The sequence below is a fragment of the Capra hircus genome, chromosome 17, assembly GCF_001704415.2.
Source record: "Capra hircus breed San Clemente chromosome 17, ASM170441v1, whole genome shotgun sequence".
In the NCBI taxonomy this organism is placed as follows: Eukaryota; Metazoa; Chordata; class Mammalia; order Artiodactyla; family Bovidae; genus Capra; species Capra hircus.
Window position 1 is genome coordinate 36,258,307 of NC_030824.1, and position 27,425 is coordinate 36,285,731.

At 35.8% G+C, this 27,425-nt stretch overlaps 2 protein-coding genes across 5 annotated transcripts in view; one reads left to right on the forward strand and one right to left on the reverse strand.

The window, feature by feature from the left end:
• The window catches only part of FGF2 (fibroblast growth factor 2), a 51,085-nt gene extending 31,252 nt beyond the window's left edge, over positions 1-19,833 (forward strand). Inside the window, 2 exon segments of the mRNA XM_018061205.1 lie at positions 6,068-6,171; positions 19,569-19,833. Coding sequence (XP_017916694.1) covers positions 6,068-6,171; positions 19,569-19,754 — 290 coding nt within the window. The 3' untranslated portion in view covers positions 19,755-19,833.
• Positions 19,945-27,425, reverse strand: part of NUDT6 (nudix hydrolase 6) — a 55,440-nt gene continuing 47,959 nt past the window's right edge. For 2 of the 4 annotated variants that reach the window (XM_018061508.1, XM_018061509.1), the window contains exons 4-5: positions 24,875-24,929; positions 19,960-20,612 (exon numbers count right to left, since the gene is read on the reverse strand). In XM_018061508.1, coding sequence (XP_017916997.1) covers positions 20,215-20,612; positions 24,875-24,929 — 453 coding nt within the window. In that variant the 3' untranslated portion in view covers positions 19,960-20,214. Of the gene's footprint in view, positions 20,613-24,874; positions 24,930-27,425 lie in introns of all 4 variants that reach the window. The other 2 variants (XM_018061507.1, XM_013970536.2) reach the window with 2 other exon arrangements.

Sequence of the window (27,425 nt, forward strand, 5' to 3'; positions counted from 1 at the left end):
TTACACTTTAATTGTTTTATATATTTTGTCATCATTGGTAGTCTTAAGTCTCATAATGAAAACAATTTCTACTTTGTAGCTATAAGACTTGATACAGAGAAAGATTTAATCAACTCTCAAAGCCATGTCCTGACTGAGTAGCAAAGAAAGAAGTCATGGATTTCTGAGGTCCTTCCCTTCCTTCCTATTTTTGTTATGCAAATTTTAACCTTCTTTGAAAACTGAAGAGTTGCTAAGAATTTCAATGAACTGTGTGTCTAATAATGTTCTTGTTTATAAACTTAAGTAGCCAGTTGAGTTGTGAAGAGAATGGGATTTATGGGTTCCCCCTCCCCGTCCCAGGATGATATACAAAAGGAAATGATTAAAAAAAAAAAAAAGAACGGTTAATGAGAGAGTCAGTGTGAAGCTCATTAGTCAGATTTGTGTTTTGTCCACACAAAAAAGGAATAATTGAATAAATTTAGGTTGCTGATCTTTGTTATCTGATTACTACCCTCTGGTATTCCAGTCATATATGGAGATTTAAAGGTTTTCATTTTCAGGAAGTGTTTCATTACATGGACTCCTTTGTTAGTTATCTGTGCATTAGAAAGTTTTTAGTGCGGTCTTCAGCATTAAACTGGATGATTTTTGACGTAATGAACCAGTGGGTTATGCCCTGGAATTTAGTTATTAGTTACTCATGAATTACAGTTCCAAGGAGACAACTGAACCTCAGTTACATTTTGACTGAAAAATATTTTATTGCAAAGCCACCACACTTTACCATCAAGTTTTAAATTAATGTTGGTTTTGAATGAGTAAGGAAGGGAATTAATATGTGTGCAGTGTTCTAAGAGGAGGATGTCAGGAACATGAGTACTGTCAGCTGTAGACCTATATAATGATCCGTGAAATACAGTATTAGACAACTGCTTTCTGATGATTTTTGTGTACTAAATTACAAATTTCACTTTGCTTTGACTTCAGATTTAAATGAGAAGTAATATTAATGTTGGACCAACTAAAGAACACCATGCATTTGCCACCAGAATGTAAGCTGCGTGAGGGCACTTTGTAGTTCTTGGTTCCTGCTGTATTTCTAGCTCCTAGAACAGTTTCTGACACATGAGGCAAGTGTGATACCATTTTGTTGAATGAATGAATAAATATTAAATACAGGACAATAGGTTGAGAAATTGTATAAGGCCTGTGTCTTCTTTGCAGTAAGTACCTTTTAGTTTACTTCCCTTGAGAATAGTGAAACTATAAATTTATTTGCTATAGAAGTCAGCCTATGGTAGGACGTTATTTGCAGCATAAATGACATATTTGTGAAAGGTGCCCCATCTACACACTTTGTAGATCCTACCCTTTCCTAGATATTCTAGATAAAGTTTCCTAAAAAATTACACAATTCTTTGAATTTCAAAACAAAGCAATACAAAGAAGCAGGTGTAAAATAGGGGGCCAACATCTCTGATGATTACTGTGTACTAAGACTTTTATATATGGGGAGAGATCTAATATCTAATCTTCACTGTGTAACCTTGTGCACTAGTAGTTATCTTCAATTGTGCAAGTGAAGAGGTCAGCTCAACTGTTAAGTGGGGAAGCCTGATGAGTCCAATTCTGTCTGCCTCCAAAATCCATGCATTTGACACTGTGGTGTTTTTTTGTTTTTTTGTTTTTTTAACTACAGTCTAATTTCTGAGGTTTATTTCAGCCAAACTGCTTGAAGTTTTCTGCATTCACTGTTCTCAAAGTCTGAATAACCCAGTGATGACTATTCAGTTTGCATCACCTCACTTCTTGTGTGCCATTTGACAGTGAAGGGCTTTTCAGAGGTCCCACTTAAGATTTCTGTCTTCACTTGGTTTTTACTCTCCCCTAGTTTTCTACTTCTGACAACTCTCTTGGGGGCTCGTTAAATGTATTGACTATTTGGCAGGAAAGTGATATCTTAGCTATATTGAGTCTTTCCATTGGTAAGCATACATAGCTCCCCTTTTAAGTCTTTTCAAAATGACTTTCAATAAACTTTAACAACTTTCTTCATAGAAGTCCTTGGTACCTATAGTTATTATCTCAAATGGTATCTTTTTTTTTTTTTAATTACATGTTCCAATAGTTTGTTGTGGGTTACGTAACTCCATTGATTTTTGTGTATTCTTGTATCAGGCAACCTTTATTAAGTATTCCCAATAGTTTGTATTTTGACTTTCAAAAAACTTTCTATTTAGCGGTAATTATAGAAGATTTGTTGAGTTGCAGAGGTTTTACAAGTTCCCCTATGCCTTTACCCAGCCTTCCCTGAAGTTAACTTCTTACATAACTTAAACAGAAGTGTGGCACTTTACTTAAAAAAAAAAAAAAAAAGCTGATACTGGTACATTACTGTTTGCAGACTTCATTTAGATTTCACCACTTTTCCCACTAACATCCTTTTTCTGTTTCAGAATCCAATCCAGAATATTACATTGCATTTAGTGTCTTAATTTTAATGCAGAATATTATACTACTTGGAAAGAATAACAGTTTTGTGTCTTAGTTTCCAAATCTCTGTATGCATGTGTGTGTGTGTGTGTGTGTGTGGGATGGTGGTGTAGGGATTAGGTGTATATACAGTACATACCCTCACAGGCTGGCTGAGAGTGTATGTGTGTGTGGTGTAGGCAGGTATTAGGTGCGTGTATAATACATACTCTGTATAATACTCTCACAGGCTGGCTGAGAGAGTGTGTGTGTGTGGTGTAGGCAGGTATTAGGTGTGTGTATCATACATACTCTCACAGGCTGGCTGAGAGAGTGTGTGTGTGGTGTAGGTAGGTATGAGGTGAGTGTATAATACATACTCTCACAGGCTGGCTGAGAGAGTGTGTGTGTGTGGTGTAGGCAGGTATTAGGTGCGTGTATCATACATACTCTCACAGGCTGGCTGAGAGAGTGTGTGTGTGGTGTAGGTAGGTATTAGGTGCGTGTGTATATATTCACAGGGTGAGAGAGTGGCGTGTGTAATACATACTCTCACAGGCTGGCTGAGAGAGTGTGTGTGTGTGTGGTGTAGGTAGGTATGAGGTGCATGTATAATACATACTCTCACAGGCTGGCTGAGACAGTGTGTGTGTGTGTGGTGTAGGTAGGTATGAGGTGTGTTGGAATCATGAATACTTTACATGAATTGTATCATACATGAGTTGTATCTTGACTTAAGAAACAAAAGTACCAGGGGCACCAATAGTTTAGTAGAAGAGCCATTGACAGTACTTAAACATCATGGTAACTCTGGAAAAAGAACTTCTAAGCTGGAGTTAACTGATATGAACAATTCAAGTCAGCTAGGCAAATAAGCATAGGATTGCTTACCATGCTGGCAGGTTTTTTTGTTTTTGTGTTTTTTTTTTTAAGCATAGTTTTCAGATGACGATGTTAAGAGAATAAAGTCTCAGGTAAATGAAACCTACCTGATCTCAAAAGGAAAAAATGTCAGATCAGGTTAGTTGACGATGTTATTCTTATATTCCATATACTTACTGATTTGTCAATTTTTGCTTCAGACAATTCAATTGTTTTTTCCCTTGAGGTATCTCTCATGATTACGAAACAACTTTGCTCATATCTAGTTACACTAGTTGCCTTGAAGTCCACATCAGATACTCATATAGCCATACCAGCATTCTTAATAATTAGGGTGTGCAACTTATGTATTTTCCTACATTATTTTCAATTTGCTCTTATCTTTGTATTTAAAGTGCTTTTCTTGTAAGCAACATAGTTGGGTTTTGCCTTTTATCTTGTTGACAGTTTTTTCACCTTTAAAAAGTGAAGTATTTAGTTCCTTTATAGTTTAATTAATGATATGTTTGGGTTTAATTTGTCATCTTGGAATTTGTTCACCCCATTTGTTCTTTGTCTTTTTGTTTCTCTTTTCCTGCCTTCTTTTGGGTTGTAGTTTTCCATATTCTGAGACAAAAATGGCCCAGCTGTTAACTATTGGGGTAGTTCAGGAGTTAACTTTGTGTTTGAACTCTACCTTGTCTTTTCAGATCTCTCTTCATCCTTCTTTTCATTTGGTGAAGGCTCAGTGCTTCTCGGGGGCTCTCAGCTCTGTTCTGCTTCCATTCTTCAGTGGATAGCTGCTTTGCACTCAGCAAAGCCTAGGTGATTTCAGAAGGATCTGAGGCTCTTCTGTTCTGTCTTCTGCCTGTCGGGTGTGATGGTTGTACACTAGGTGCAAGCTCTGTAGGAGAGAACTGGCAGGTGGGTATGGAATTGCTCTTTGATATCAGCAGCTATTAAAAGTCTGTAAAAGTTCAGCTGGTTTATTCATACTCCCCATTTTGGCAGGATTATTATTCTTCCTGTTAAAATGAAAGCAGGTCATCTCTTTTTGGGGGGAAGGGACCCCAAATGTGGAATTCTTTAAGTGAAATTGTGTTTGTTTAGATCTCTTTATACCTCAGATCTGATGGGTTTTTAAAGAAAATCTAGGATTTTGTGGATTATCCAGCTTCTTACTGATTTAGGCTCTAGTTCCTGTCTACTACCATATAACCATAAAAATATAAACACTTTTCAGGCATTGACAGTTTACTTCTTAGTGGCTTATCAAGTAACGGTATCCAAACGTGAATTCCCAAGGAATCTATGAAAAGCCAATGAATAAATGAATGACATTTACTTTTGCTTCTGAGTCACTGGTATTGACCACAGTTAATATCCATAATCTGCCATATGAACAGTAATTATACATTTACAAAATGGTGGGCTAGAGCTAGGCTAGTTTATTGATAAAGTGCCAGAAAAAAGTATAGTGATTGACTGTGCAGTCATGAGCATTTATACAACCTCATGAGTTAAAAAGAGATGCTCATGTATCATATATGACTTAACGATCTAATCATTAATAGAATTTTGCTTATATTTGCCAAAAATCTTATTTTCTACATTTTTCCATAATGTTGTGAAAAACTTTTGTTTTCATGACTTGACTATATTCCTTTTACTTTGTATCTTATTTATTTATATTTTACTTTGTATCTTTTAAGATTCTGCAGAAGAATTTCACCTGAAGTGACTGGTACATTGAGGAGAATCAGACATAAAATTGAATGTCCAATAAATGTCTTTTTTACTTGATTCCCTTTGTGGTAATTTATAATGCAAGTTATGAGAAGCACAGTTCTGAGAAGGCTGACAGTAAAGAGTTAATCTGACTTACCAAGAATTTCTTAAATTTAACTGGCCCCAGAACCTGTTTTTCTAAGTAATCTCTGTTACTCAAAATACATTTTGGAGAATGCTGCCTCTGAATAGCAAAAGAGAAATTTTAAACTTAATTTTCATTGAGTTGATTACATGATTATTTGTCCATCTAGCATTATCATGCTTATCTATTTTTTTTTCTGACGATCTGTTTAATATTGACAATGTACTGTAACACATAGGTCATCCTCTTTAGGATCTTATAGTCTGAAAATCTTCATCACACCATATAAGCAAATTAAATGTAAACATTATTTTTTTGCAAATATCTAGTTGAAAAACAAAATCTATATATCAAAATATGTCCATAAAGAAAGATGAATACATTTGGCATTGTATTGAAGGGAAAGCTAGAAATAAGAAACCAAAGGAAATATAAACCAAAAGATAATAGTGAGCAACTATATTTTATTTGTGAAGAACAGGTTAAAAATAGCTTTTAAAGAATTTAAACAGTAGTGTGAAAATTCTAATTGGTTTATATATTTATGTACCCTTCAAATATGTACACTCAAAAAAAAACTTTAGTTAACAAGGCCAAGTAGAGGTAATTACCTATTCAACAAGAGAAATTCCCCATCTGTCCCTCTTATCAGCTGACACTGGAGTGAGAAGGGAGTCTGGAGGCACTTATGCTGTAGTGGGTCATTCACTCTAATAGAATTTAGTTGACGTTTCACCTCGGCCCCCAGCTCCTTGCCAGAGTGGACTAGCTGGTTGCCTGCATGTTTCATCTTTTCCCTGTATGTTGCATAAATGTGTTATGTAGATGCTTCATTTTCCTATGATGCTACAAAGGTAATTTTTCTGTTATTTACAGTCAAACTACAACTTCAAGCAGAAGAGAGAGGGGTTGTGTCTATCAAAGGAGTGTGCGCAAACCGTTACCTTGCTATGAAAGAAGATGGAAGATTACTAGCTTCTGTAAGTAATGCTTTCTGTATTTATATATATTTTTTAAATTTAATTAATTTTAATTGGAGGCTAATTACTTTACAATATTGATTGGTTTTTTCTTTAAGCTGTGAATTTACTAGTTTTGGTATTTATTAAATTTTTATTAAGGTTTTGCAAATATTATACCACTTAACTTCATATAAATAGAGAGTATTATACTCTTATTTCACAGATGCAAAAACTATAGTTCTGAAGGAGCAATGAAGCAACCAAGAAAACACAGCTCGTGTGAGGCAGAGTCTGGAGGGCACGCCAGGTGGTCTTGACTGTCTTGACTCCCCAGTAGGCACTCTAATTCACTGCATTTTGCTGCAAAGCTATTAAACTTTAGTTATAAAAATATATTGTGCAGTTGTCTGAAGAGCATTGGGATAAAATTTTGGGTATGAGTTTTTAAAGCTTCTTTAAAATTTGACGTACAAAACACTATATAGAATACTCTTTGCCAATTCCATGTACTGTAGCCTACATGGCTCCTCTGTCCATGGAATTTTCCAGGCAAGGGTACTGGAGTGGGTTGCCATTTCCTTCTCCAGGGGATCTTCCCAACTTGGGGATTGAACCCAGGTCTCCCGCAATGCAGGCAGACACTTTACCCTCTGTGCCACCAGGAAAGCCTGTGGACTCCTCACCTAGGTACAAATGCTCGCTCTGCCACTTATTAGCTGTGTGTTCCTGGGCAAACTATTCTGAGTTCATTCCCTTATCTATAACGTAAGACAGTAATGATCCTATCTCAGTTTTTGTGCAGACTAGTTTATATCAAGTGTCTCTTATACACAGTAGGTGCTCAAAATTTTTACCTCCTCCTCCTGTTCTCATTTATATATAAGGTCATTTATGAGCAGAGACTTTTAACTTTTATCACTGCCACTCCAGGGTCCTCATTCCTGGTTAGTATCTTCTCCATTAATGCAGGTTCTCCGTCAACTTCCACCATTATAATTACAACTGGGATTGCAAGTGTGTTGACCAGACTGCAAGGGGAATGATGCAGGGAAACAGAGCGGTATAATAGACACAGACCCTCCTTGTGTCATTGTGGGAGTAGAAAAGACGTACCTAGAAGTGTGTATATATACAAACCTCAGCCATGATACCAGTAGCAGTTAGAAGCTCTCTATAACTTTCCTCACAGAAGGGATCTAACAATACTGGTGTTTTGAGCTTATACAGATAGTTTTTTATTTTTTATTTTTCTGAGTGAAGATCTTTGGATTTCTTTTTAATTAACTTAATGGTGTGTAGTTGACAACGTCACGTTAGTCTCTGCTGTACAGCAGTGTGAGTCAGTTATACATAATACATTCTCTTTAAGACTCTGTTCCCATATTGGTTATTAGGGTTTGAGTAGCGCTCCCTGTGCTATACAGTAGGCCCTTATAGTTACCTCTTTTATACATGTGTATATGTCAGTTTCAGTCTCCTAATTTATCCCTCCCTCCTGGGTGATTATCAGTTTGTTTTTTACATCTGTGACTCTATTTTTAAAATAAATTCATTTGTACCATTTCTTCAGATTCCACATATAAGCGATATCTTATATTTGTCTTTGATTTACTTCTCTCAGTATGACAATCTCTAGGTCCATTCATGTTGCTACAAATGGCATTATTTCATTTTTTTATGACTGAGTAATATTTCATTGTATATACATACCACATCTTCTTTATCCATTCCTCTGTTGATAGACATTTAGGTTGCTTCCATGTCCTGGCTATGTAAATAGTGCTGCAACAAACACTGGAGTGGCGTGTATCTTTTTGAAATATAGTTTTCTCCAGATATATGCCTAGGAGTAAGATTGCTGGGTTATATGGTAACTATTTTTGGTTTTCTGAGAAGCCTCCATACTATTCTCCATAACGACTATACCAATTTACATTCCCACTAACAGTGTAGGAGGGTTCTCCTTTCTCCACACTCTCTTCAGCATTTATTGTTTGTGGATTTTTTAATTACCGACCATTCTGACTGATTACTATTGCTCTAGTAATTAGTGATGTTGAGTATCTTTTCATGTGCCTCTTGGTCATCTGTACATGATCTTTGGATTTCTGAAGGGACTGAAACATACAGAGAAAAAGAATATTCACTGAGTGATCATGTGATTAAGATATATTTATTATTATGTTTGTGATTTTTGCAGGATAAAAGTCTAGGTGTAGTGGTGCTTTCTCTTTCCCTTTCTGTAACAAAATAAAAATTTAGAATGATCTTCAAGAATAGTCAGTGTCTTTTGAGTGTACTAGTGGCACCCTACTGCAGCACTCTTGCCTGGAAAATCCCATGGACGGAGGAGCCTGGTGGGCTGCAGTCCATGGGGTCGCTAAGAGTCGGACACGACTGAAGCGACTTAGCAGCAGCAGCAGATACTATGCTAGGCATTAGGATTATAAAACTGAATGCAAAATGGCCTGTGCCTTTAATGAGTGGCAGTCCTGGGGAGGCAGAATTGTAAGTAAGTATTTGTAGTAATGTGTAAGGGGATTGATATGTTCCTTTTCTATCTTGCATGCATGCATAGTAATATAGGAAAGGAAGTAAAATGTTTTGAGATAGGAAATAGTATACGAAAGGAAGTGATTAAATGTGTCTAGCTTGGGGAAGATGACCTGTAAGAGGATTGAATGGAGATTGGGTTATGGGTAATTTTAGGACATAGCACATGCAGAGACATGGATGCAGGAAGCTTACTAGGAGTCTCTCCAGAAGTACAGTTTACTACTGTGGGAGTGTAAGGTGCAAAGGTAGTACGAGGTAGAAGGGAAGAGATGTGGCTGGAGAGGCAAGTAAACTGTCTGCTGAGGTATCTAATGTGTCGTGTTGCAGTCAGCAGTGGGAAGCTGTGAAGTGTTTTAAGAAGACACACATCAGATTTGAATTTGAGACAGTTCTCTTGCAGCAATGTAGAGGATGGACTGGAGGGGGCCAAGACTGGCGGAGACAGACCAGTTAGAAGGCTATGGGAATAGTCCAAGCAAGTGATAAGAACCTGGCAATAACAGGATGGAGCAATGAAGTTGATCAGGTTTAGGACTGGAATAAAGGAAAGTTAAAGATGAGATCTGGGTTTCCAGTGTGGATGAAGAGGTAGATGAGAAAGGGGTTAGAAGAAAAGCTTAAGTTCTAGGAAAAGGTAATACAGGTTCAAATTTAGTCTTATCTAGTTTGAATTGTCTAAGAGAAATTCAGGTGAAGATGTGTAACTACATAGTTGGAATTATGGGTTTGGACTTTAGAGGTCTGTTGACCTCGGTGTCATCAGTGTATAGGTAGTGGATAAACAAGTGGAATGGATGAACTTTCCTAGGCAAGAAAAAAAAAAAAAAATATATATATATAGCAATGAAGACTACTTGCACGTCTTCCACTGTTCTTGCTACAAGCCTGTTGTCAACTCAAGGGATGATGTAATACTTGGGAATGTACTGAAGTAGCATGTTAAATATTTCCAGGACAGTAAATCTAAGGTTAACTCCAGTATTTTCACCTCGGGATGTGACAGACACACACAGTGTGAATCACTTTGTCTTCTGTAATAGTGTTGATTTGGCTACCACCAGACAGTAATGGTGGTGGAGATAAGAAAGGAGATTACAACATTAGCTTCTGTCTTAACTATGGACAACACTAGTCAAAATGGTTTAAAAGCTCCAGACTTTGCTATGTCTGTCTCAGTGAGTGACTTCAGATTCTTACCCTGTGGTTTTCCATTATTGAGATTAGAAGATCCAATAACCTGGTAATCATGGTGTTCCTGTAAGATCGTCACTGGAGGGGTTATTTATCTTGGGAACATAGGCTGGAACATAGGTTCATCTGTAATGATAAAAAGCTCTATAATTATCTAAAGTGATGATAACAAGCTATTCTACTTTATTTAGGAAAACTTTTTTTTAAATTGAAGTTTAGTTGATTTATAATGTTTCAGTTTCTGGTATACAGCAAAGTGATTCAGTTTTACACACACTGCACCTGGCAGTTTAGTCTTTGGGGTTGCAAGAATTGGACACTTAGCGACTAAACCACCACCACATACATACACACATTTTTTTCACATTCATTTCCCTTATAGATTATATAAGACACTGAATATAGCTCTCTGTGCTATAAAGTAGACCTTTTTTGCTTTTTTTAATATATAGTAGCTTGTATCCGGTAATCCCAAACTCCTTATTCTTCTTCCCCATTGGTAAGCATTAGTTTGTTTTCTATGTCTATGGGTCTGTTTCTGTTTTGTAATTAAGTTGACTTGTATATTTTTCAGATTCCACATATAAGTGATATGTGGTATTTCTCTTTTTCTGTCTGATGGACTTCACTCAGTATGACAATCTCTAGGTCCATCTATGTTGCTTCTATGGCACTATTCTATTTTATGGCTGAGTACTATGCCCTTGTGTATAGATACCACATCTTCTTCATCCATTCTTCTGTTGATGGATATTTAGGTTGAGAAGCGACTCTACAGTGCATCTCTGAAACTACTGGCATTATAGAAGAGAAAATTTATGACACTAGACCTAAAAACTGAGCTTTCTCCTCATTCTTACAGAATACTCTACAAGTTAGAATTCAGAGAATTCTGACTCCTTCTCTTGGTAAAAGTGTCCCAAACTTGCTTCTGTACCATCAGAAGCATAAACTACTCTAAAATGAACAGTGTTTTCTAGTGTCTCCCTTAGCTAATAAGCAGGACCTTTCACAATGTTTATGGTCACAGCATTTTTAGTCTTAAATATATTTCTGTCCCCTTGGAAATGTATTAATTCTTCCTGATAAAACAGACTTCCTTTAGATTGGTATATCAAGAGTTAAATCAGCAATGCTCTGATATTTACCACAAACTCTGTAGGGACAAAGCCACAGTTGTTACACATAAATGGAAAATTCAGGATTTATCAGTTTTCTTTGAGGAATGGCACCAGCCAAGATCCATTTGTTCCAGCTCCCGTCCTAGAAGCTATTCCTGCCAAGTTCATGAGTTAATCTCTAGTCTTACGATTCAGTTTGTATGGCTTTCTGCCTTGTGTTTCAACAGCCATCCTCTTTCAGATTAGTCTGGGTGGGCTGTGTCAATTTTCAGATGAAAAAGTAAGTATCCCTACTCTCAAACCAAGGAGGTGGTTCAGTAAGTGGCATACTTCTTGGAGCCAGATCCATAGGCATTGGGCTGTCAACAGCAGCTTTTAGATTCAAAATTAAGTCTTGACCCTTGGCTATTATTATCATCTTGCCAACATTTACTGGGTTGAAATCAATCACTGATGGTGAGACATCCCATAGCTAGGGATGTCACCGGAGACCCACTCAGGTGACTTCCCAGAGACTACTGGGCATGTAAGAAAAAAACAAAACGACTTTGCATGTAAGTCCAAGGTTGTGACCAGTAGCCATCACGTGGGGATGCAGATGTTATTATGTAGAGACACTGGATTTATGAACTTGAACGTGCCAAAGGCATAATTCTTTCCACTCGTCTTATATGGGGCCCTATTTCAAACAGTTGTATTATGGCACATCCCTGGGTTCTTCTGCATTTCCCCGTGTGTGATTCCTACACAGATTTGTAAAACTTGTTTCCCTCCCCTCAGAAAGAGCATTCCGGATAAGAAAACATTTTAGTTTCTAGGAGTCACATTAGGTTGACTACCACCAGTTGAGACTATAAAAACAAGACTTAAGTTGTGTACCTCTTTTTTTTTTTCCCAACATCTTCACATGTTAAGGGTCTTCTCCCCACTCTTCGAAGCTAGAAAATATAAATGTACAAGCAGTAACTAAATTTATCTGCGAAAGCATAAATTAAGGCTGACATTTGAGTATTCTTTAATACACAAGAGACTCCTTATTCCACTCCATAGCAAGATAAATTTTGTTGCTATGAGCAACAGAAGCCCATAACAAATATTAGAATTTGATTTCTCCAGTGTTCAAAAATTGCATATAATAAGGTTAACTGTGATCTTAAGTTTAAATCACCAAACCTCAGTGTTAGCACTGGTATCTGCTAGACAGTTGCATGTTGTTTTCTATATTATGTGATATATTGTGATAAACAAAATAACTTAGTATTAGAATGTATTTGACCTGTGTTGATCCATATGAAATATGCAAAAATTATATTTGAGGATACACATTTAATTACTGTAAAATACTTTTTCACTTATCAAATAGGGGGCCTTATAATGAAATGAAACTTACACACATAGTAAAGTAAGGAAAAGATTTTTGAGGGTTCACTTAGATTGGCAAAATATACTGATTAAATTTGTCAGAAAAATGCAGTAATTAAAGAGCAATATATATCATTTTAATTTTCTTTAAAATCATTTTTAAAAGATAAAAAGCTTCCCTGGTGGCTCAGACGGTAAAGAATCCATCTGCCGTGTGGGAGACCTGGGTTTGATCCCTGAGTCAGAAGATGGCCTGGAGAAGGAAATGGCAACCCGCTCCAGTATTCTTGCCTGGAGAATCCCATGGTCAGAGGAGCCTGGTGGGCTACAGTCCATGGGGTCTCAAAAAGTAAGACATGACTGAGCAACTGACACTTAACACTAGATTAGATGCAAACATTACTGCATATTAAGAACTACTGCTTTTTTTTAGAAACCAATCATAAAATTTTACACAGGCTACATATATACTACAATATTAAGATTAAATTTACTTTTAACTTTCCACACTCTGTCTTATTTTGTTCTGAAATAGTCAACACTGATACTGACATCATGTCTGTCTTTAATTCTCAGAAGTGGGGTAAGCAAAAGCATTTTTGGATTTATGTTGAGCAAACTCATAAGTTAAAACTGCAACATCAAAGTACTGTAAAAGAATGAATAATCCAAAAAACAGCATGGTGGAATGGCCCTAAGGGTCAATTTAACAGAAGTGGATGAGAATTCTGAGGCCAATATGTAAGGACAGGAGATTGGGGTGAGGGGGAAGGAGAGGAGAATTTACTCTAGTTCTTTTTTTTCTTTCTTATACTGTGCCAGGGCTTTAAGATTGTTTGAAGGCTTAAAAACTGTTAAAAACTGGGAGGGATCTTAAAGATCATCTAATCCAATCTTATTTTACAGATGAGAAAAGTAAGGTTCAGACAGGTGAAGAGCTCAAAGTTACAAGTTAGTTAGGGATCAAGGCAAGACTGGAACCCAGGCATCTTGACTCATAAAGATCCTCACAGATATTGTTAGGACAGTCAAACTCTTGAAATAGGCCAACTGGCTTAAGTTTCCTTAGGGACTAAATAGTTCATAAGAATGAGACTATATTCTATATTTCAATACTTATTCTGAATTATTCCTTGGTCTTAGTTCTTTAACGTTTATTTCGATTTTGCAGTTTCACTGAATGGTATTTTACTATAGCCTATATAAAATAGTTTCATTTATTCATTAATTTAATAAATGTTTATTGATCACTTAGTATGTGCCAGGTACTGATACAGCAATAGAAGAAGAACAACAGAAGACAGTCTCTACCCATAGGGCATTTATAGTCTGGTGAAATAAAGTGGATATGTATATATAAATAAATGATGTATCTGGATGTTTTAGAGCACAAAAATAAATGAGATGCCTTTATCCATCATGGTGTAACAAGAGTCATTAAATTCAGTTACTTGAAAGATGCTCTAATTGTGGTCACACTATAGCGCTAGGGTCAGGTTTTAAAAATATTGATTTTAGAATAGTTTTAGGTTTTCAGTCAAGTTGTGAATATATAATACAGAAAGTGTCTATGTAGTCCATTCCCAGCTTCTCCTATTAACATATTACATTAGCATGGTATCTCTGTCACAACTAATGAATCAATATATTGATATATCATTATTAGCTAAAGTTCACACTTGATTCACATTAGTTTTACCTCATGTTCTTTTTCTGTTCCAGGATTAAGTTCAGGATGCCATATTTAGTCATCCTGTCTGTTCAGTCTCCTCTATACTCTGACAGTTCCTTAGACTTTCCTTTTTTTGATGTGACAGTTTGAGGAGTACTGGTCAAATAAGGTCTTTCAGTTTGGGTTTGAGTGATTAGACATGGGTTCTAAGTGTTTGGGAGGTAGATCACAGAGGTAAAGTGCTATATTTTCATTGTATCATATCAGAGAACAGACTCAGCACTAGTAATATTAACCTTGATCACCTGGCTGAGGTAGTGTTTGTCTCCGCTGTAAAGTTAATCCTATTCACCCCTTTCTGTACTGTATTCTTTGGAAGAAAGTCACTATACACAATCTACATTTAAGAGATTGGGGGGTGGGGATGGGTGGGGTTTATGCTCCATCTCCTTGAGGAAGTAGCTACATAAATTATTTAGAATTCTTTTCTATGATAAATTTGTCTATTATCCATTTATTTATTTAATCATTTTTATCAGTATATGTGCATGGGTATTTAATTTTATGCTTTGGGTTATAATCCAAAACTTTGCTATGTATTTGAAATTGTTTCAGCTTTGACCACTGGGAGCTTTTTCAGTTGGCTCTCATGCTCTTTCACATACCCTAGACAATGTGGGCTTTTTTGAATATTTCCTTATCTTATGGCCTCTAAGAGTGCTCCAGGCTTATCTTGTATATTCCCTACTCCAGCCTAGAATGAGCTATTTCTCTAAGGAGCTTGGTTCCTTCTAATACCATTAGAAAATGGTATTAGAAACCAAGATATGGGTGTTTGCTTCTAGGCAGCCTTACCTGACAGGGCAAGGCATATAGGCATATACCAACCAGAATATACATACACATATCTATGAACAGTTCCTGATTTAACCATGTGTATGGTTTTATATTAAAAAATGAGTACATGCTGATGTATCCAACCCTAATCCACTTTAGGGTTGGATCACATGAACCACTTTAGCGTTCCATGCTGGCTTGTCTATAGCCACCTACTCCAAGAGTGAGAAACCTGGTTCCTCCCATCTCCTGCAATTAGCTTCTTATTGTGTGTAAATATCTCACACTGGTTCACTTTAATTTCCTTTGAAATTTCAGAATGTCTAGATGAAATACAAATCAAACTATTAAAAAATGTTGAGTATGCTTTTTCAAACTCTGTTCAGTTCTTTGCTATTTAGATTCCTACAAGGGGTCAAACTTCTAGCCCACACCATCTTTAAAATCATTAGCATCACTCATCAGTATCAACAAATGCTTATTAAGTCCCTTATCTTATTAAGATCCTAAGCTATGCTGGTTCATGTACATAGCATTCAGGAAAGTCCTAAAGTGTGGTCTACCACTGACAACAAGACAGGTTTATATTTAACTCTCATACATGTACATCTACATTCATTTTTTAGATTCCATACCTTTTAGAATTGAGAATAATGGTTTACTGAAATTATTGTAACATACTTCCTAGCTTTCAAATAAATTACTTTTCAAGTTCCAATTCTGTGGTTATTAGCATTAGTATGAGGGAAAGAAGGTTAAGTGATATCTGTTACACAGTAAGTGCTCAGTAAACATTATTTTTCTCCACTAGAATACCTACTATTCATCTCAAACCCAACATGTCCAAAACTGAATTCCAAATCTCTCCCTATAAAACCCATTCCCACTCATAGCCTTCCCCATCTCAGCAAGGCCATCACTGAGCACTAATGTCAGTGCCATCTTTGATTTCTCTGTATCTCTTACCCTGAACATCTGATCTGTCAGGTAACTCTTGACAACTCTACCTGCAGAACACATCCAGGAGGAGACAGCTTCTGATCCTCTCTGGTGCCACCCCTGTGGTCCAAGCCTCCCTCTCTGTCTAAAGTTCCTGAGCAAGCTGCCAACAGGTGTCTCCACATCTGCCTTTGGTCCAGAGTAATCCTGGAAAAATAGATCAGATCATGCTCAAAAGTCTATAGGGGCTTTTCATTTTCTTAGGATAGAAGCCAAAATATTTGTAATAGCCTATGACTCTTATATCTTATTACTTCTCTGCCTCATTTCCTATTCCTTTTCTCCTCCAAACCCTCTGCTTTATTTAACCTTCTTGCTGCGCTTCACACTCTAGGCATGATTCTGTTGAAGGGATTTTACACTGGCTTTTCCCTCTGCTTGGCATGCTCTTCTCTGATATCTGGAGGGTTAACCCCACCTCCTTCAAATTTTTTCTCAGATACCACAGCCTATTGTTACCATGCTATTTAATACTGCAACCTAGTCTGTACCCCCTACCATTTCCATCTTATCCTATTCAGCTTTATCATATAATTTACTCACTAATGCTAACTGTTTATTGTATATCTCTACCAGTGAGAATTGGAGCAGCAAAAAGGGAGGGATCCTTGTTCAGATTTGTTCCCTTATGTATCCCAGTGCCTAGAAAATATATGTTAAATGAATAAATGTATTATTTGAACTATGTGCTTTTTGTGTCCCCAAACTATTCCTAAATTTTAAAAAATGGAAAATTAAATTTGATGAAAAGGTATCTGATAGATACATGGGCAAAGGGTATCTACAATCTGGAGTTACTAAGAGCCTTGAATCTTGGATTCCTCATTTGTCAATGAATATAATATTGTGTTGGCCAAAAAGTTCATTTTGACTTTTCTGTAATATGGTATGAAAACCTGACTTTTCGGCTGACACAGTAAATAAAATGCTATGCATGAGAGCAGCCAATAACCATGAATTAAGGGATTTCCTAGCTCCTGGGCCTATGTAAAATAAGGCCTTGAAGAACAAGTTGTATAAGCCCTTAGAAGCTACTTATCTACTTCCTCTGTGATGTCGCTTTTCCTTTTCTCATAAGTTTGAAATGGTGAGCAGTTAAACACTTGAGTATAAGAAAAAAGCTCTGGTATGTTTATAAAGTTAAAAAAAATTACACTGCATCAATTTTTAACAGGAATACTGACATCATAGCCAGTGAAGAGAATTTGTAAATTCAGAATGGAAGGAACTGAAAATCACTTAAAATGGGACGTTAAATGCCTGTTTTTAGTGAGACTGAATTTTGGCCCTGCTACCCATTAAAAAGATGGGAGTTTGTTTTCAAGTGCAGAGCAGCAGTTCAGGAAACTTACATGTCTGAATGTTTGGCACAGATGCAGTTTCCTTCTCTCCTCTCTGTGTAAAAGAACAAGAAACCCGTTTTAAAAAAATTGTGGGTTCCATGATGTATTATCCACTTAATCCCTGGTATCATTCCTTTTCTCTAAAATATTAGCAGTTGGCTGAGAAGGCATATATTATTGATATGGTGCATATCCCATTGGCCAAACATTATAGGTGGGACACCCTTGAGGCTAACCAAACACCAAAAAATGAGCTTATCAACACCCTGAGGATAACTGACGGGGGTTAGGTCTGCTTCTGGGGAATTAGCCCAAATCTCAATGGTGACCTTTCATGTTATCTTTATGATTACATGACTTTTCCTTTAACTCTACTCTTCTGCCTCTGATCTCAAACCTAGAATAGGGAAGAGGAAGATGTTTATTGCTGGCACTGAAAAATGACAAGATAACCTGTATTACTTCAACACATGAAACACGATAATTTCACGAAATATAGAGTGAAAATACTGGCTATACAATATTCACATTAGTATATGTATTCCACTGTTATCACAGTTGAATCTCTTTGAAAACCCCAAGATAGTCCTATGTATCATACAGCTGTTCCTTGTGCAATGTCTGCTTCTTTGTAAGGCTACCTGTGATTTATTTGCAGCAGAAAGTCTGATGAAGTTGCTTTCTTAGTTGCAAAAAATGAGCAAACTAGATAAATTTGCATTTCAATTTATAAAAGTTAACTGTAGTCAGAACAAGCCAAGTAAAATTCTTATCCCTAGAAGCTGACTAAAGGAGCTAATATTCACTTTTAGGGCTTTTTCAGTACTTTACTTTTAGAACACTGATTATCATGCCAGTTCTTTTCATTGCTGTACTTACATGCTTTTCTCACACTTTGTGCCACTGTGTTTATCTTAGAACCAAAGAATCTGGGAAAAGATTCAAGTCTTTTGAATGTGGATTTCCCTAAACCTCAAGTTTCCTAGATTTGAGTATGTAGAAATCAGCTGGAATCTGGTATGGAAATGATACAAAACCATAGGTTTATGTCATGTATCTGTGTACACATGTTGTATTTATATGTGGCGATATGTGTAAATTTATATGGTTTTCTATATAAAATTATCATCCTACCCTACTTAGTTAACTAATTGTAATGTAAAATATAATTTTTCTTCTCTTCCCTTAAATCGAGTAAGTCACTTGTTGACTTTTCCCCCCAGAAGTCAGTAAATATCATCAGTGCTGCCCTATGAAGCTGATTTTTGAACATTTACCTGAAATAATGCAACAGCCTAATGGACTCTATAACTTGGAATACTATTTCCAGGTCTCACTATTTGTAAATCTAGCTATTTTCCACCTCCTCTAATAAACTGTTGAAGTAAAAGGGCAGAGTAGTTTCCCTTCCCACAGAGACTGTCTAGATTATTTATTCCTCATTATCTATTAGTATTTTGAGAATGCTGTGCTGTGCTTAGTTGCTCAGTCATGTCCGACTCTTTGAGACCCTACGTTCTGCAGGCCACCAGGCTCCTCTGTCCATGGGAATTCTCCAGGCAAGAATACTGGAGTGGGTTGCCATGCCCTCCTCCAGGGGATCTTCCCAACCCAGGGATCGAACCTAGGCCTCCTGCATTGAAGGCAGATTCTTTCCTGACTGAGCCACCAGGGAAGCCCTTGAAAATGCTAACCGTATTACAATGTTCCAGTACAATTTTTTGGCATTATATACACTGGTAGTTTTCTGTACAATAAATTATTCTCTTTATGCCTTAGAATCAGTGTTAGTCACTAGGAAAACACATAATTTAAGGAATAAATTCTGTTTCTTTGAGTTAAATATTACTAAAACCCTTCTTCTTTATGGGAAGGTTACCCATGGGTTACAGTACTAGAGATGGATGGACCATAAGTACCTAAGTAAAAGCCATTGCTTTGCGTTTCCCTATGTGTAGCATGCTTCCTGTTACTGGATTTACCCTTTGTGGAGACCACTGAAAAATCTATATTCATGTGATGTTTTAGGTCTGTGCCAGTGTGGTTTTTAGACCACCTGGGTGCTTTTGCTGCCCAATATCTGACCTGTCTGTTGTGAGGCTGCAGGATGGTCCTTGGACTGCTCCTCCAAAGAGATGTGCTTCAAGTTGTCCTGCTGACATGCTGTGTTCCTGTCCTGCATCTTTCTGCAGAATGAGAAATCTGTGTCAGATTTTGGCCTGTTGAGTCTTGCTAGTTTAACTGTCCTGCTGAACCCAAAGCACTGCATACTATTCTTTAAATATTTAATATGAAAGTATCACAACAACTACTAATTTTTCCTTTATTTTGCAGAAATGTGTTACAGACGAGTGTTTCTTTTTTGAACGATTGGAGTCTAATAACTACAATACTTACCGGTCAAGGAAATACTCCAGTTGGTATGTGGCACTGAAACGAACTGGGCAGTATAAACTTGGACCCAAAACAGGACCTGGGCAGAAAGCTATACTTTTTCTTCCAATGTCTGCTAAGAGCTGATCTTAATGGCAGCATCTGATCTCATTTTACATGAAGAGGTATATTTCAGAAATTTGTTAATGAAAAAAGAAAAATGTGTACAGTGAGCTGCTCAGTTTGGGTAACTGTTTAGATAACCTTTTATCTAAGAGTAAGATATTTAACCATTGCCTTAGTTTCCTTAAAAGAAAAGACACAATAACAGCAAAAATTCCTGGAAAATGTATACATTTCCACTTTTTATATAGCATTCCTTTTATCCAGTGAAACTTATTTAAAGCTACACTCTTTCATACAGTTGCTTTATTTGAAAAGAGGCGCTTAAAATGTGTACAAACAAGTTTTCTTCATGGAAATTATAGACATTAGAAAATTAAAGTCATATTTAGTCATTAACCCAACTGTCCACTACTTCCTATAATATGGCACACATTAATCTACATGTACAACTTAAACATTTTAAAAATATGTAAATATGAATTTAATCCATTCCTGTCATAGTTTTGTAATTGTCTGGCAGTTTCTTGTGATAGAGTTTATAGAACAAGCCTGTGTAAACTGCTGGCAGTTCTTCCATGGTCAGATCAATTTTGTCAAACCCTTCTTTGTACCCATACAGCAGCAGTCTTGCAACTCTGCTTGTGATGGGAGTCGTATTTTTAGTCTTGACTAGATCACTGAGATTCATCCACTCACACTTTAAGCATTCATGCTGGCAAAGATTTATGGTGAATGAATATGGCTTTAAGCGGCAGATAATATACATATCTGACTTCCCAAAAGCTCCCGGATGGGTGTGCTGTTGCCGAATACTCAGGAGGGATTGGAATTCTGATTTTATACCAGTCTCTTCAAAAACTTCTCGAACTGCTGTATCTCCTACGTAAAAGAAAATATACAAATCAATAACAATTATACTTTTATAAATTTAATCAAAGATTTTCAGATAAGGAAGCATTATTATGTAAAGGTTCAAAAGGTAAAAGTTTACCCTAAGAAAAGAAAGCTTTTCCTGTAAACTCTGTCCTCTGGACATCCTGAAATAACAAAGTATTTTCTTACCACTGTATAGCTAAGAAGCTTTTAGAATACTGAATATTTCTTTGGCTTCTACTTGCAAGCTTACCCATCTATATATATGTATTTTGGGAGTCACATATTTTTAAACTCATCCTGCTTTATTTCCCAAAAGGTGAAAACATAGGTTGCAAAGCTGTAGTTAATATTCCTGTATATTTTTTCATTATTATCTTGTTCCTGATTATCCATTAAAACTGCCTAAACTGATAAACATTTGAAGTAAGAAAAAGTGATCCATTCTTCTTTACGGAAGTCTGTAGAGCTGCAGAATGTATAGAACTAGAAAATGATTCAAATCATCCCTGGTCTCTCCTGGGACTGTCAGGCCTCTGAAGTCATAGAGCAGATTTTGTTATAACCATTTTGTTATGCTCTTCCAGTTATTCTGTCGGTGGAATCCCACCATGGTGATTTCTGGCATTTTCTTTGTTTCTTGCTGTTTCAAAGAACTTGGATTCATTCTTCTAACACCAAAATGCTACAGTCATCAGAAGTTAAAAAAAAACTGGCAGTTTACAGAATTTTATAATATTACCAGGGTTTTCATTTTATAAAGTTGATTTTTAAATAATATGCAAATTTCTAGGAGAGGATTTTTATTGCTATTAACTTATTTTTGTGGCTGCTCCTTCTAAATATCCAGATGAACCTCCTACCTGGGATTTCTGTAATTTTGTGATGCTGTCATTGTCTCCCAAAGTGTTTATGAAGAGCCCTTTAAAAAGCTGCCTTCCTTGTCTATTTTCTGGGAAGTTTCACAATTGCCACAAGTACAGATTTTTGTTCAACTATCTTTTAATGCCTTCATTTTCTTGTTTGTCAGGTTGTAAACTGTATTTGGCTTCTCAGTAGTCCTACTAGTGAGGAATAGGCAAGGAAGAGCAAGTAAACAAGAAATGTTGCAATGTTTTTTCTAATAACAGCTCTGGAAATAAGCACAGGAAAAGTAGTGTGTAAAATATGACATCTGTCTGCCATATTTGAATTCTATGTGAACGAACTTTTTAACTGAGATTTGCCAAAGATCAAATAAACATGGTTAGAAATTATATTTTTAAACTGAAAATATAAAAAAATATATATGTTAAGAAAAGGGAAACTTGGCTTAAGAAAAATAATTTTTGTTGTATTAAAAAACTTGTATTAAGTTTGTTAAAGATTGTGGCAGTAGTCTTTAATTTTACATGTCATTTGCTGACCTGACTTAAAAATTGTTTAAATGTTTAAAAAGTTCTTTAAACATTTTAAAATGACCATGGGGGTCTTGTTTAGCTCTTAATAACACTAGTCAAGAGTTTAGCATTTAGTTCCTGTGTCTAGCCTGCTTGTATGTTATAGAAGCACAGGATGGGGCTGGTGAGTGAATCTGCCGGGCTTAGCCATCACCATAGCAGCTGATTCAAAATCAGCACTGCCTGGGTATTTTGATCCATTTAACCTGAATCATGATGTCATTAACAAGACTAAAAATTGAATGGGCAAATAAGTGCTTTTAGATCTAGAGGAACCAACCCCTTCTATATTAAGATTGAAATCTCTTTTCCAAGGATTTTATGATGAATTTAAACATTTTAATTTAGATAAAGTTCTTTATTCGCTTGTATTACTTTAAATGTACTGTAAGTAAACTGAATAATGGTTTTATAGATTTGAAGAATATAGGAAAAACCAAGAGGGTTTTGTTTTTATTTTTGCTGGTTGAAAGATAGAAATGTTTAAAAACATCATAGTGTTTTATTTAGTTAAAGGACAGTAATGAAATGGAGTTTATATTTGTTACTTCTATTTTGTAATATTTAATAACAGGATTAGGTTGAAATAAAATAACAGGAAAAACTGCAGAATGTGGATTTTCCTGGTGTCTCCCCCTCACTCTGGTACACTGATGAGCTCTGAGAAGCCCCCACTGCTTTACAGACCTTTGGCTATACAGGGGGTTCTCTTCCTGTCAGTGCTAATGAGATTTTTTTTCTCCCCCAGAAAGGCAGCTTCTGTTTCTAACCTTATCTATAGATACCTTTGTACTCTGCTTCATTTACCTAATACTTCTCAAGGAATGAACGATTCCAAACAAATGAGCTTCTTATTTTAACTAGTGTTTACTGCTTAAGAGCCAGTATGAACATTTGCACATTTATGATGGCGGCAGTCCTATTACATACTTTCCTAAAAACAGAGTTTAAAGAAAATAAATATGATTTGGCTTCATCATTAACAGTAATCTATTACTGTACAGTTACAAAACAGAAATGTACTCTACACAGACATGGTCTTTCAGATCTCTATGTCTCTTATCATTTCTAGCTGCTTTCAGAGTTTCATCACTTCTGAGGCAATGCTTCAGTTTTTCCTACTCCTAGGCAATATGGTAAATGCCAGTTGCTGCTTTTTTCTTAATTCCATATGGCTGGAGGCATTAAAAACAATCTCTGACTAGGTGGGTTGTTGTCATAACCACAAATATTTTTAAAAAGTAGTGAATTTCTAGTTATATGGACTTGAAATGTTCCGGAGTACACTCAAACCTAAAGTGTACTTACCTGGTATGGAAAATGTGTTTATTTACATTTAAATATCTCTGAAATTCAGAATATCGATGAAATCTCAAATGAAGAAAGTTATTCATCTGAGAAGGCAAGGTTCAGAAGAGGAAGTTATACAGACTTCCTATAGACTGCTATTTGCCCAGGATGGATTAGATAAGGATGTAAAACAGACACTTAACTAGTTCACATGATCTCATATCACATAAGGATAGTGTGAGATAACCAAGAGTTCTAGAATAAATGGCTTTTTCTTTCTGTACTGGCACTACTACAAAATCCTTTTATTTCAACAGAAAACCTAGGGAAGCCTAAGCTAAAGGTCAGTAAGTACCTAAAAACCAAAATCTGCTATGATATAGTTGAATGTGGTGAATTTATTTATAGGATGTTAGGAGTTGGCTCTATACTACGAATAGGGCATTTTCATCTGTGGAACACTAAAAAAATCATTTCAAGTATATATATACATTTAAAAATAATTTAGGACACTGCCTTCATATAAATGATGGCTAAAGAGAATAGGGGACATATACACACTGAGGAAAAACTCATAGAAAAACAGTTAAGTATGAAATGAGTTATCTATTAATTTATTATGATAAGAACTGCGCCTGACACAGCGGTTTAAGGAAGAGACAGGAAAACTCAGTTTCTACTCTCGATTTCCTGTAAAATCAGTGACATAAAGAATTCTTAGATTATTTCAAACTACCCTATCTTAAATACTGAGCTCAGTAAATTGTTCTAGGAAATTATCTGTCATTTCAGACTTTCTCACATAAGACATGTTACCATCTTTTGGCATTCTGACTATCCAAAATAAATAGTGGATAAAATTTCCATAAACAGAAGAATTATACCACCACTGTTCAATAATTGCCTTTATAAATATTTCACATTTCATTTAAAAGTTTCTCCTCAACCTTGTGATAAAATGGTCAAGAATTTTTCTAATAGTTCAGTTCCAACAATTTTGCTATGCTGAGTCGCTTAGTTGTGTCAGACTCTTGTGACTCCATGGACTGTAGCCCACCAGGCTCCTCTGTCCATGGGGATTCTCCAGGCAAGAATACTGGAGTGGGTTGCCATGCCCTCCTCCAGGGGATAGTCCCAACCAAGGGATCAAACCCAGGTCTCCCACATTATAGGCAGATTCTTAACTGTCTGACCTACCAGGGAAACCCTCCAACAATTTTAGTCAAATTCAGAATATCCCTTAATGCTAACCTTAACTGTATATCCACAGCTTCTCATTTTCAAATTAATCTAGAAGCAGTTCTAAGCCAAAAAACAGGTGTTATGCTCTGAATGGTATTATTTATACTAATGGAATAAATTATAATGTCGTTTTGCTATTAATTTTATATCAGCACTGAATAACTTCATTGAAATTTTCTGACTTAGTCTAAACCAATTAGAAAGCTTAAAATCTCATTCTCAGCTCTAGAGCAAGAAAGTAAACACATAAATTTACTCAGCATTTTCAATTCAATTATAAATATATAAGATACCCACCAATATCTTCTCCAGGCTCTGACAGGCCTCCTGGGAACTTCCACATATTTTTCAGCTGCAGTATTAAATCAGAAAGCAAAGTTAACACAGCTTTTATTTACTAACATACACATACATAGAGATGCCACAGAAGTTACCCATAATTGATCAAGGTGGTTGAGAATTTATTTTTTGGTAACTGCCACCAATTTTTTTCAGCTCCCTTCCTTCCTCACTCCTCCCTTCTTTTCTCGGGAAACTGCTGACTTGTGAAATCTTTCCCATCTTTTTCTTTAAGAAATAGAAGTGGTTTTTTATGTTAATGTGATAAATTCTGTATGAGTGAAACAGTGGGGGGAACATCTACTGAATTTGTGTAGTTAAAAATTTTTGCTGCTAGTTTATTAAAGAATACATGAATCTTACTGATGCTGCTATAAATTAGTAGAAAAAATATATATGTAATCACTAAAGTATGCTATTTTTAATTTTCAATTTACTTTCTATATTGTGTGTCTAATCAGATATATTAAGAGTTTTCTTATTCTCTGTGTTAATGATTTTATGTAAAAATATAATTATCTTTCATGGGAAGTGTGAATAAAATTGATTTACATTTCTGGCTTTTTGTATACACCATTTCCTTTTTTTGGTGGGGAGGGGCAGGTGGGAAGATCTGATCTAGGACTGGAGATAAATATGAAAACTTGATTGAAAAATCATTCTGCAGTTAGTATGGAACAATATTCTTATGGCTGACATGATTATTTTTTCCTGTTAGAATTCTGTTATATCAATCTATCACCATGATAAAAACTGAAGAATTAGAAATTACAACATACTCATAAAGGTGCTGCAGCTTGGAGCCAGTACACCTCATACTCTTCATTCATAAAACAAGTTTATGGACCTTACTGGTGTGCTTTGTGGACCCACTCATTTCCTGGACAAGAGCTCCTTGAAGAATGTGTCATTTCCCAACTATGCTAGGTTGGAGACTAGTGGCATGGTTCCCAGAGTTTCCACAGACTGTTGATTATGTGGGTACAGAGTTCTGGCTTTCCACCCTTCCGTGTCTGGCTCAGACTTGAGATTAATTTATAAAGCACATTATGTTTTTTTTAATGTAGTGATATCTCCAAGTATATCTCAACATTAATGCACTGTCATTGGGGTTCCATTTTGAAATTGTTCCAGAAGCTACATTTCTATAGAAACTATGCAGACTTTGTCTGCTAGGATATTAAACTTCACTACTATAAATTCTGCTTCTAAAAAAGAAATGTTATGAGGCAAACAAATGCTTCCCCAGAACAACAGAAATAAATTTTGAAAAAATCTTTACCTGGACCTGATTATAAGTAATTGGAAATAGTTGCGCTTACAGTTAGTTCTAAGTGGTAGGCTGAGAGGCCTAAGTTTCATCATTTGAAAAACCTGGTTAATGCTGTAGATAAAATCAATCATTGAGGGGATAAATCTGCCGTCAACCTTTTTTTTTTTTAACATTTAAATTACTCCCACTATCTGGGTTTAGCTATGTAAGTAATAATAATAAATACTAGTAACATATTGACTGTCCTCTATGTTCCAGACACTATGTTATGTTTTAAGAACTGTACACATTTACAGTAACCCCATGAGAAACTATACTTGTTCCCATTTTTTTTCTTTAAATTGAACTATAGCTGATTTACAATACTGTTATAGCAAAGTATATAATGTACAGCAAAGTAATTGAGTTATATACATATTTTTTCAGATTCTTTTCCATTATAGATTATAAGATATTGAATATTGTTCCCTGTACTATACAGTAAATCCTTATTGCTTATTGTTCCCACTTTAGAACTGATGAAACTGAGGACAAAAGATTTAATAATTTACCTGGAGTGACACAGTCAGTGCATAGTACACTCATGGTTAAAATCCAGGTGATCTGATTCTAATCATCTCTTAAATTTTAAAAGTTGATTTGGTATTCTCATACTAACCTTTTACCACTATTCACTGCTTTTTCATATACTTTTTGATCTTTTCTTCAGTTCTGATTGGAACATTTTATATAAAACCAACTAGAATCTGTTTCTTAGTCTGACATTCCTCCAGGGGTTGTGAATTTGAACTAACACCTACTTTGGTGTCAAATGTCTATCTACCTCTTGCCTATGAGTTCCCTATCTAGAATCTTCTGATTGGCTTGAGATTTATTATTTTGTTAGTGATTTACTAAGATTTCCAGTATATGGGTTCATAGAGTAAAAATTACTGAGGAGGGAGTAAGGTTGGGCTTTGAATATTTTTTAGTTCATTATCTGTTTCCATCTTTGTTCTCTATTCAATAAAAGAACACAAAACATCTCTCTGTGTCAAGTATAAAATTCCATGATCCTTTCCCTGCTAATCTTAAAAAATAAACTTTCCACTCCCTTTTAAAATAAATATTCTGCTCATTTTTGTGCCTCTTTGCCTTCTGGGTCTTACCCAGCATTCACATATATGACCCCTCCCTACTCTGAGTTAGTGAGGTCATCTAATTCCTGAAGCATATCTGACTTTTACATACTATAAA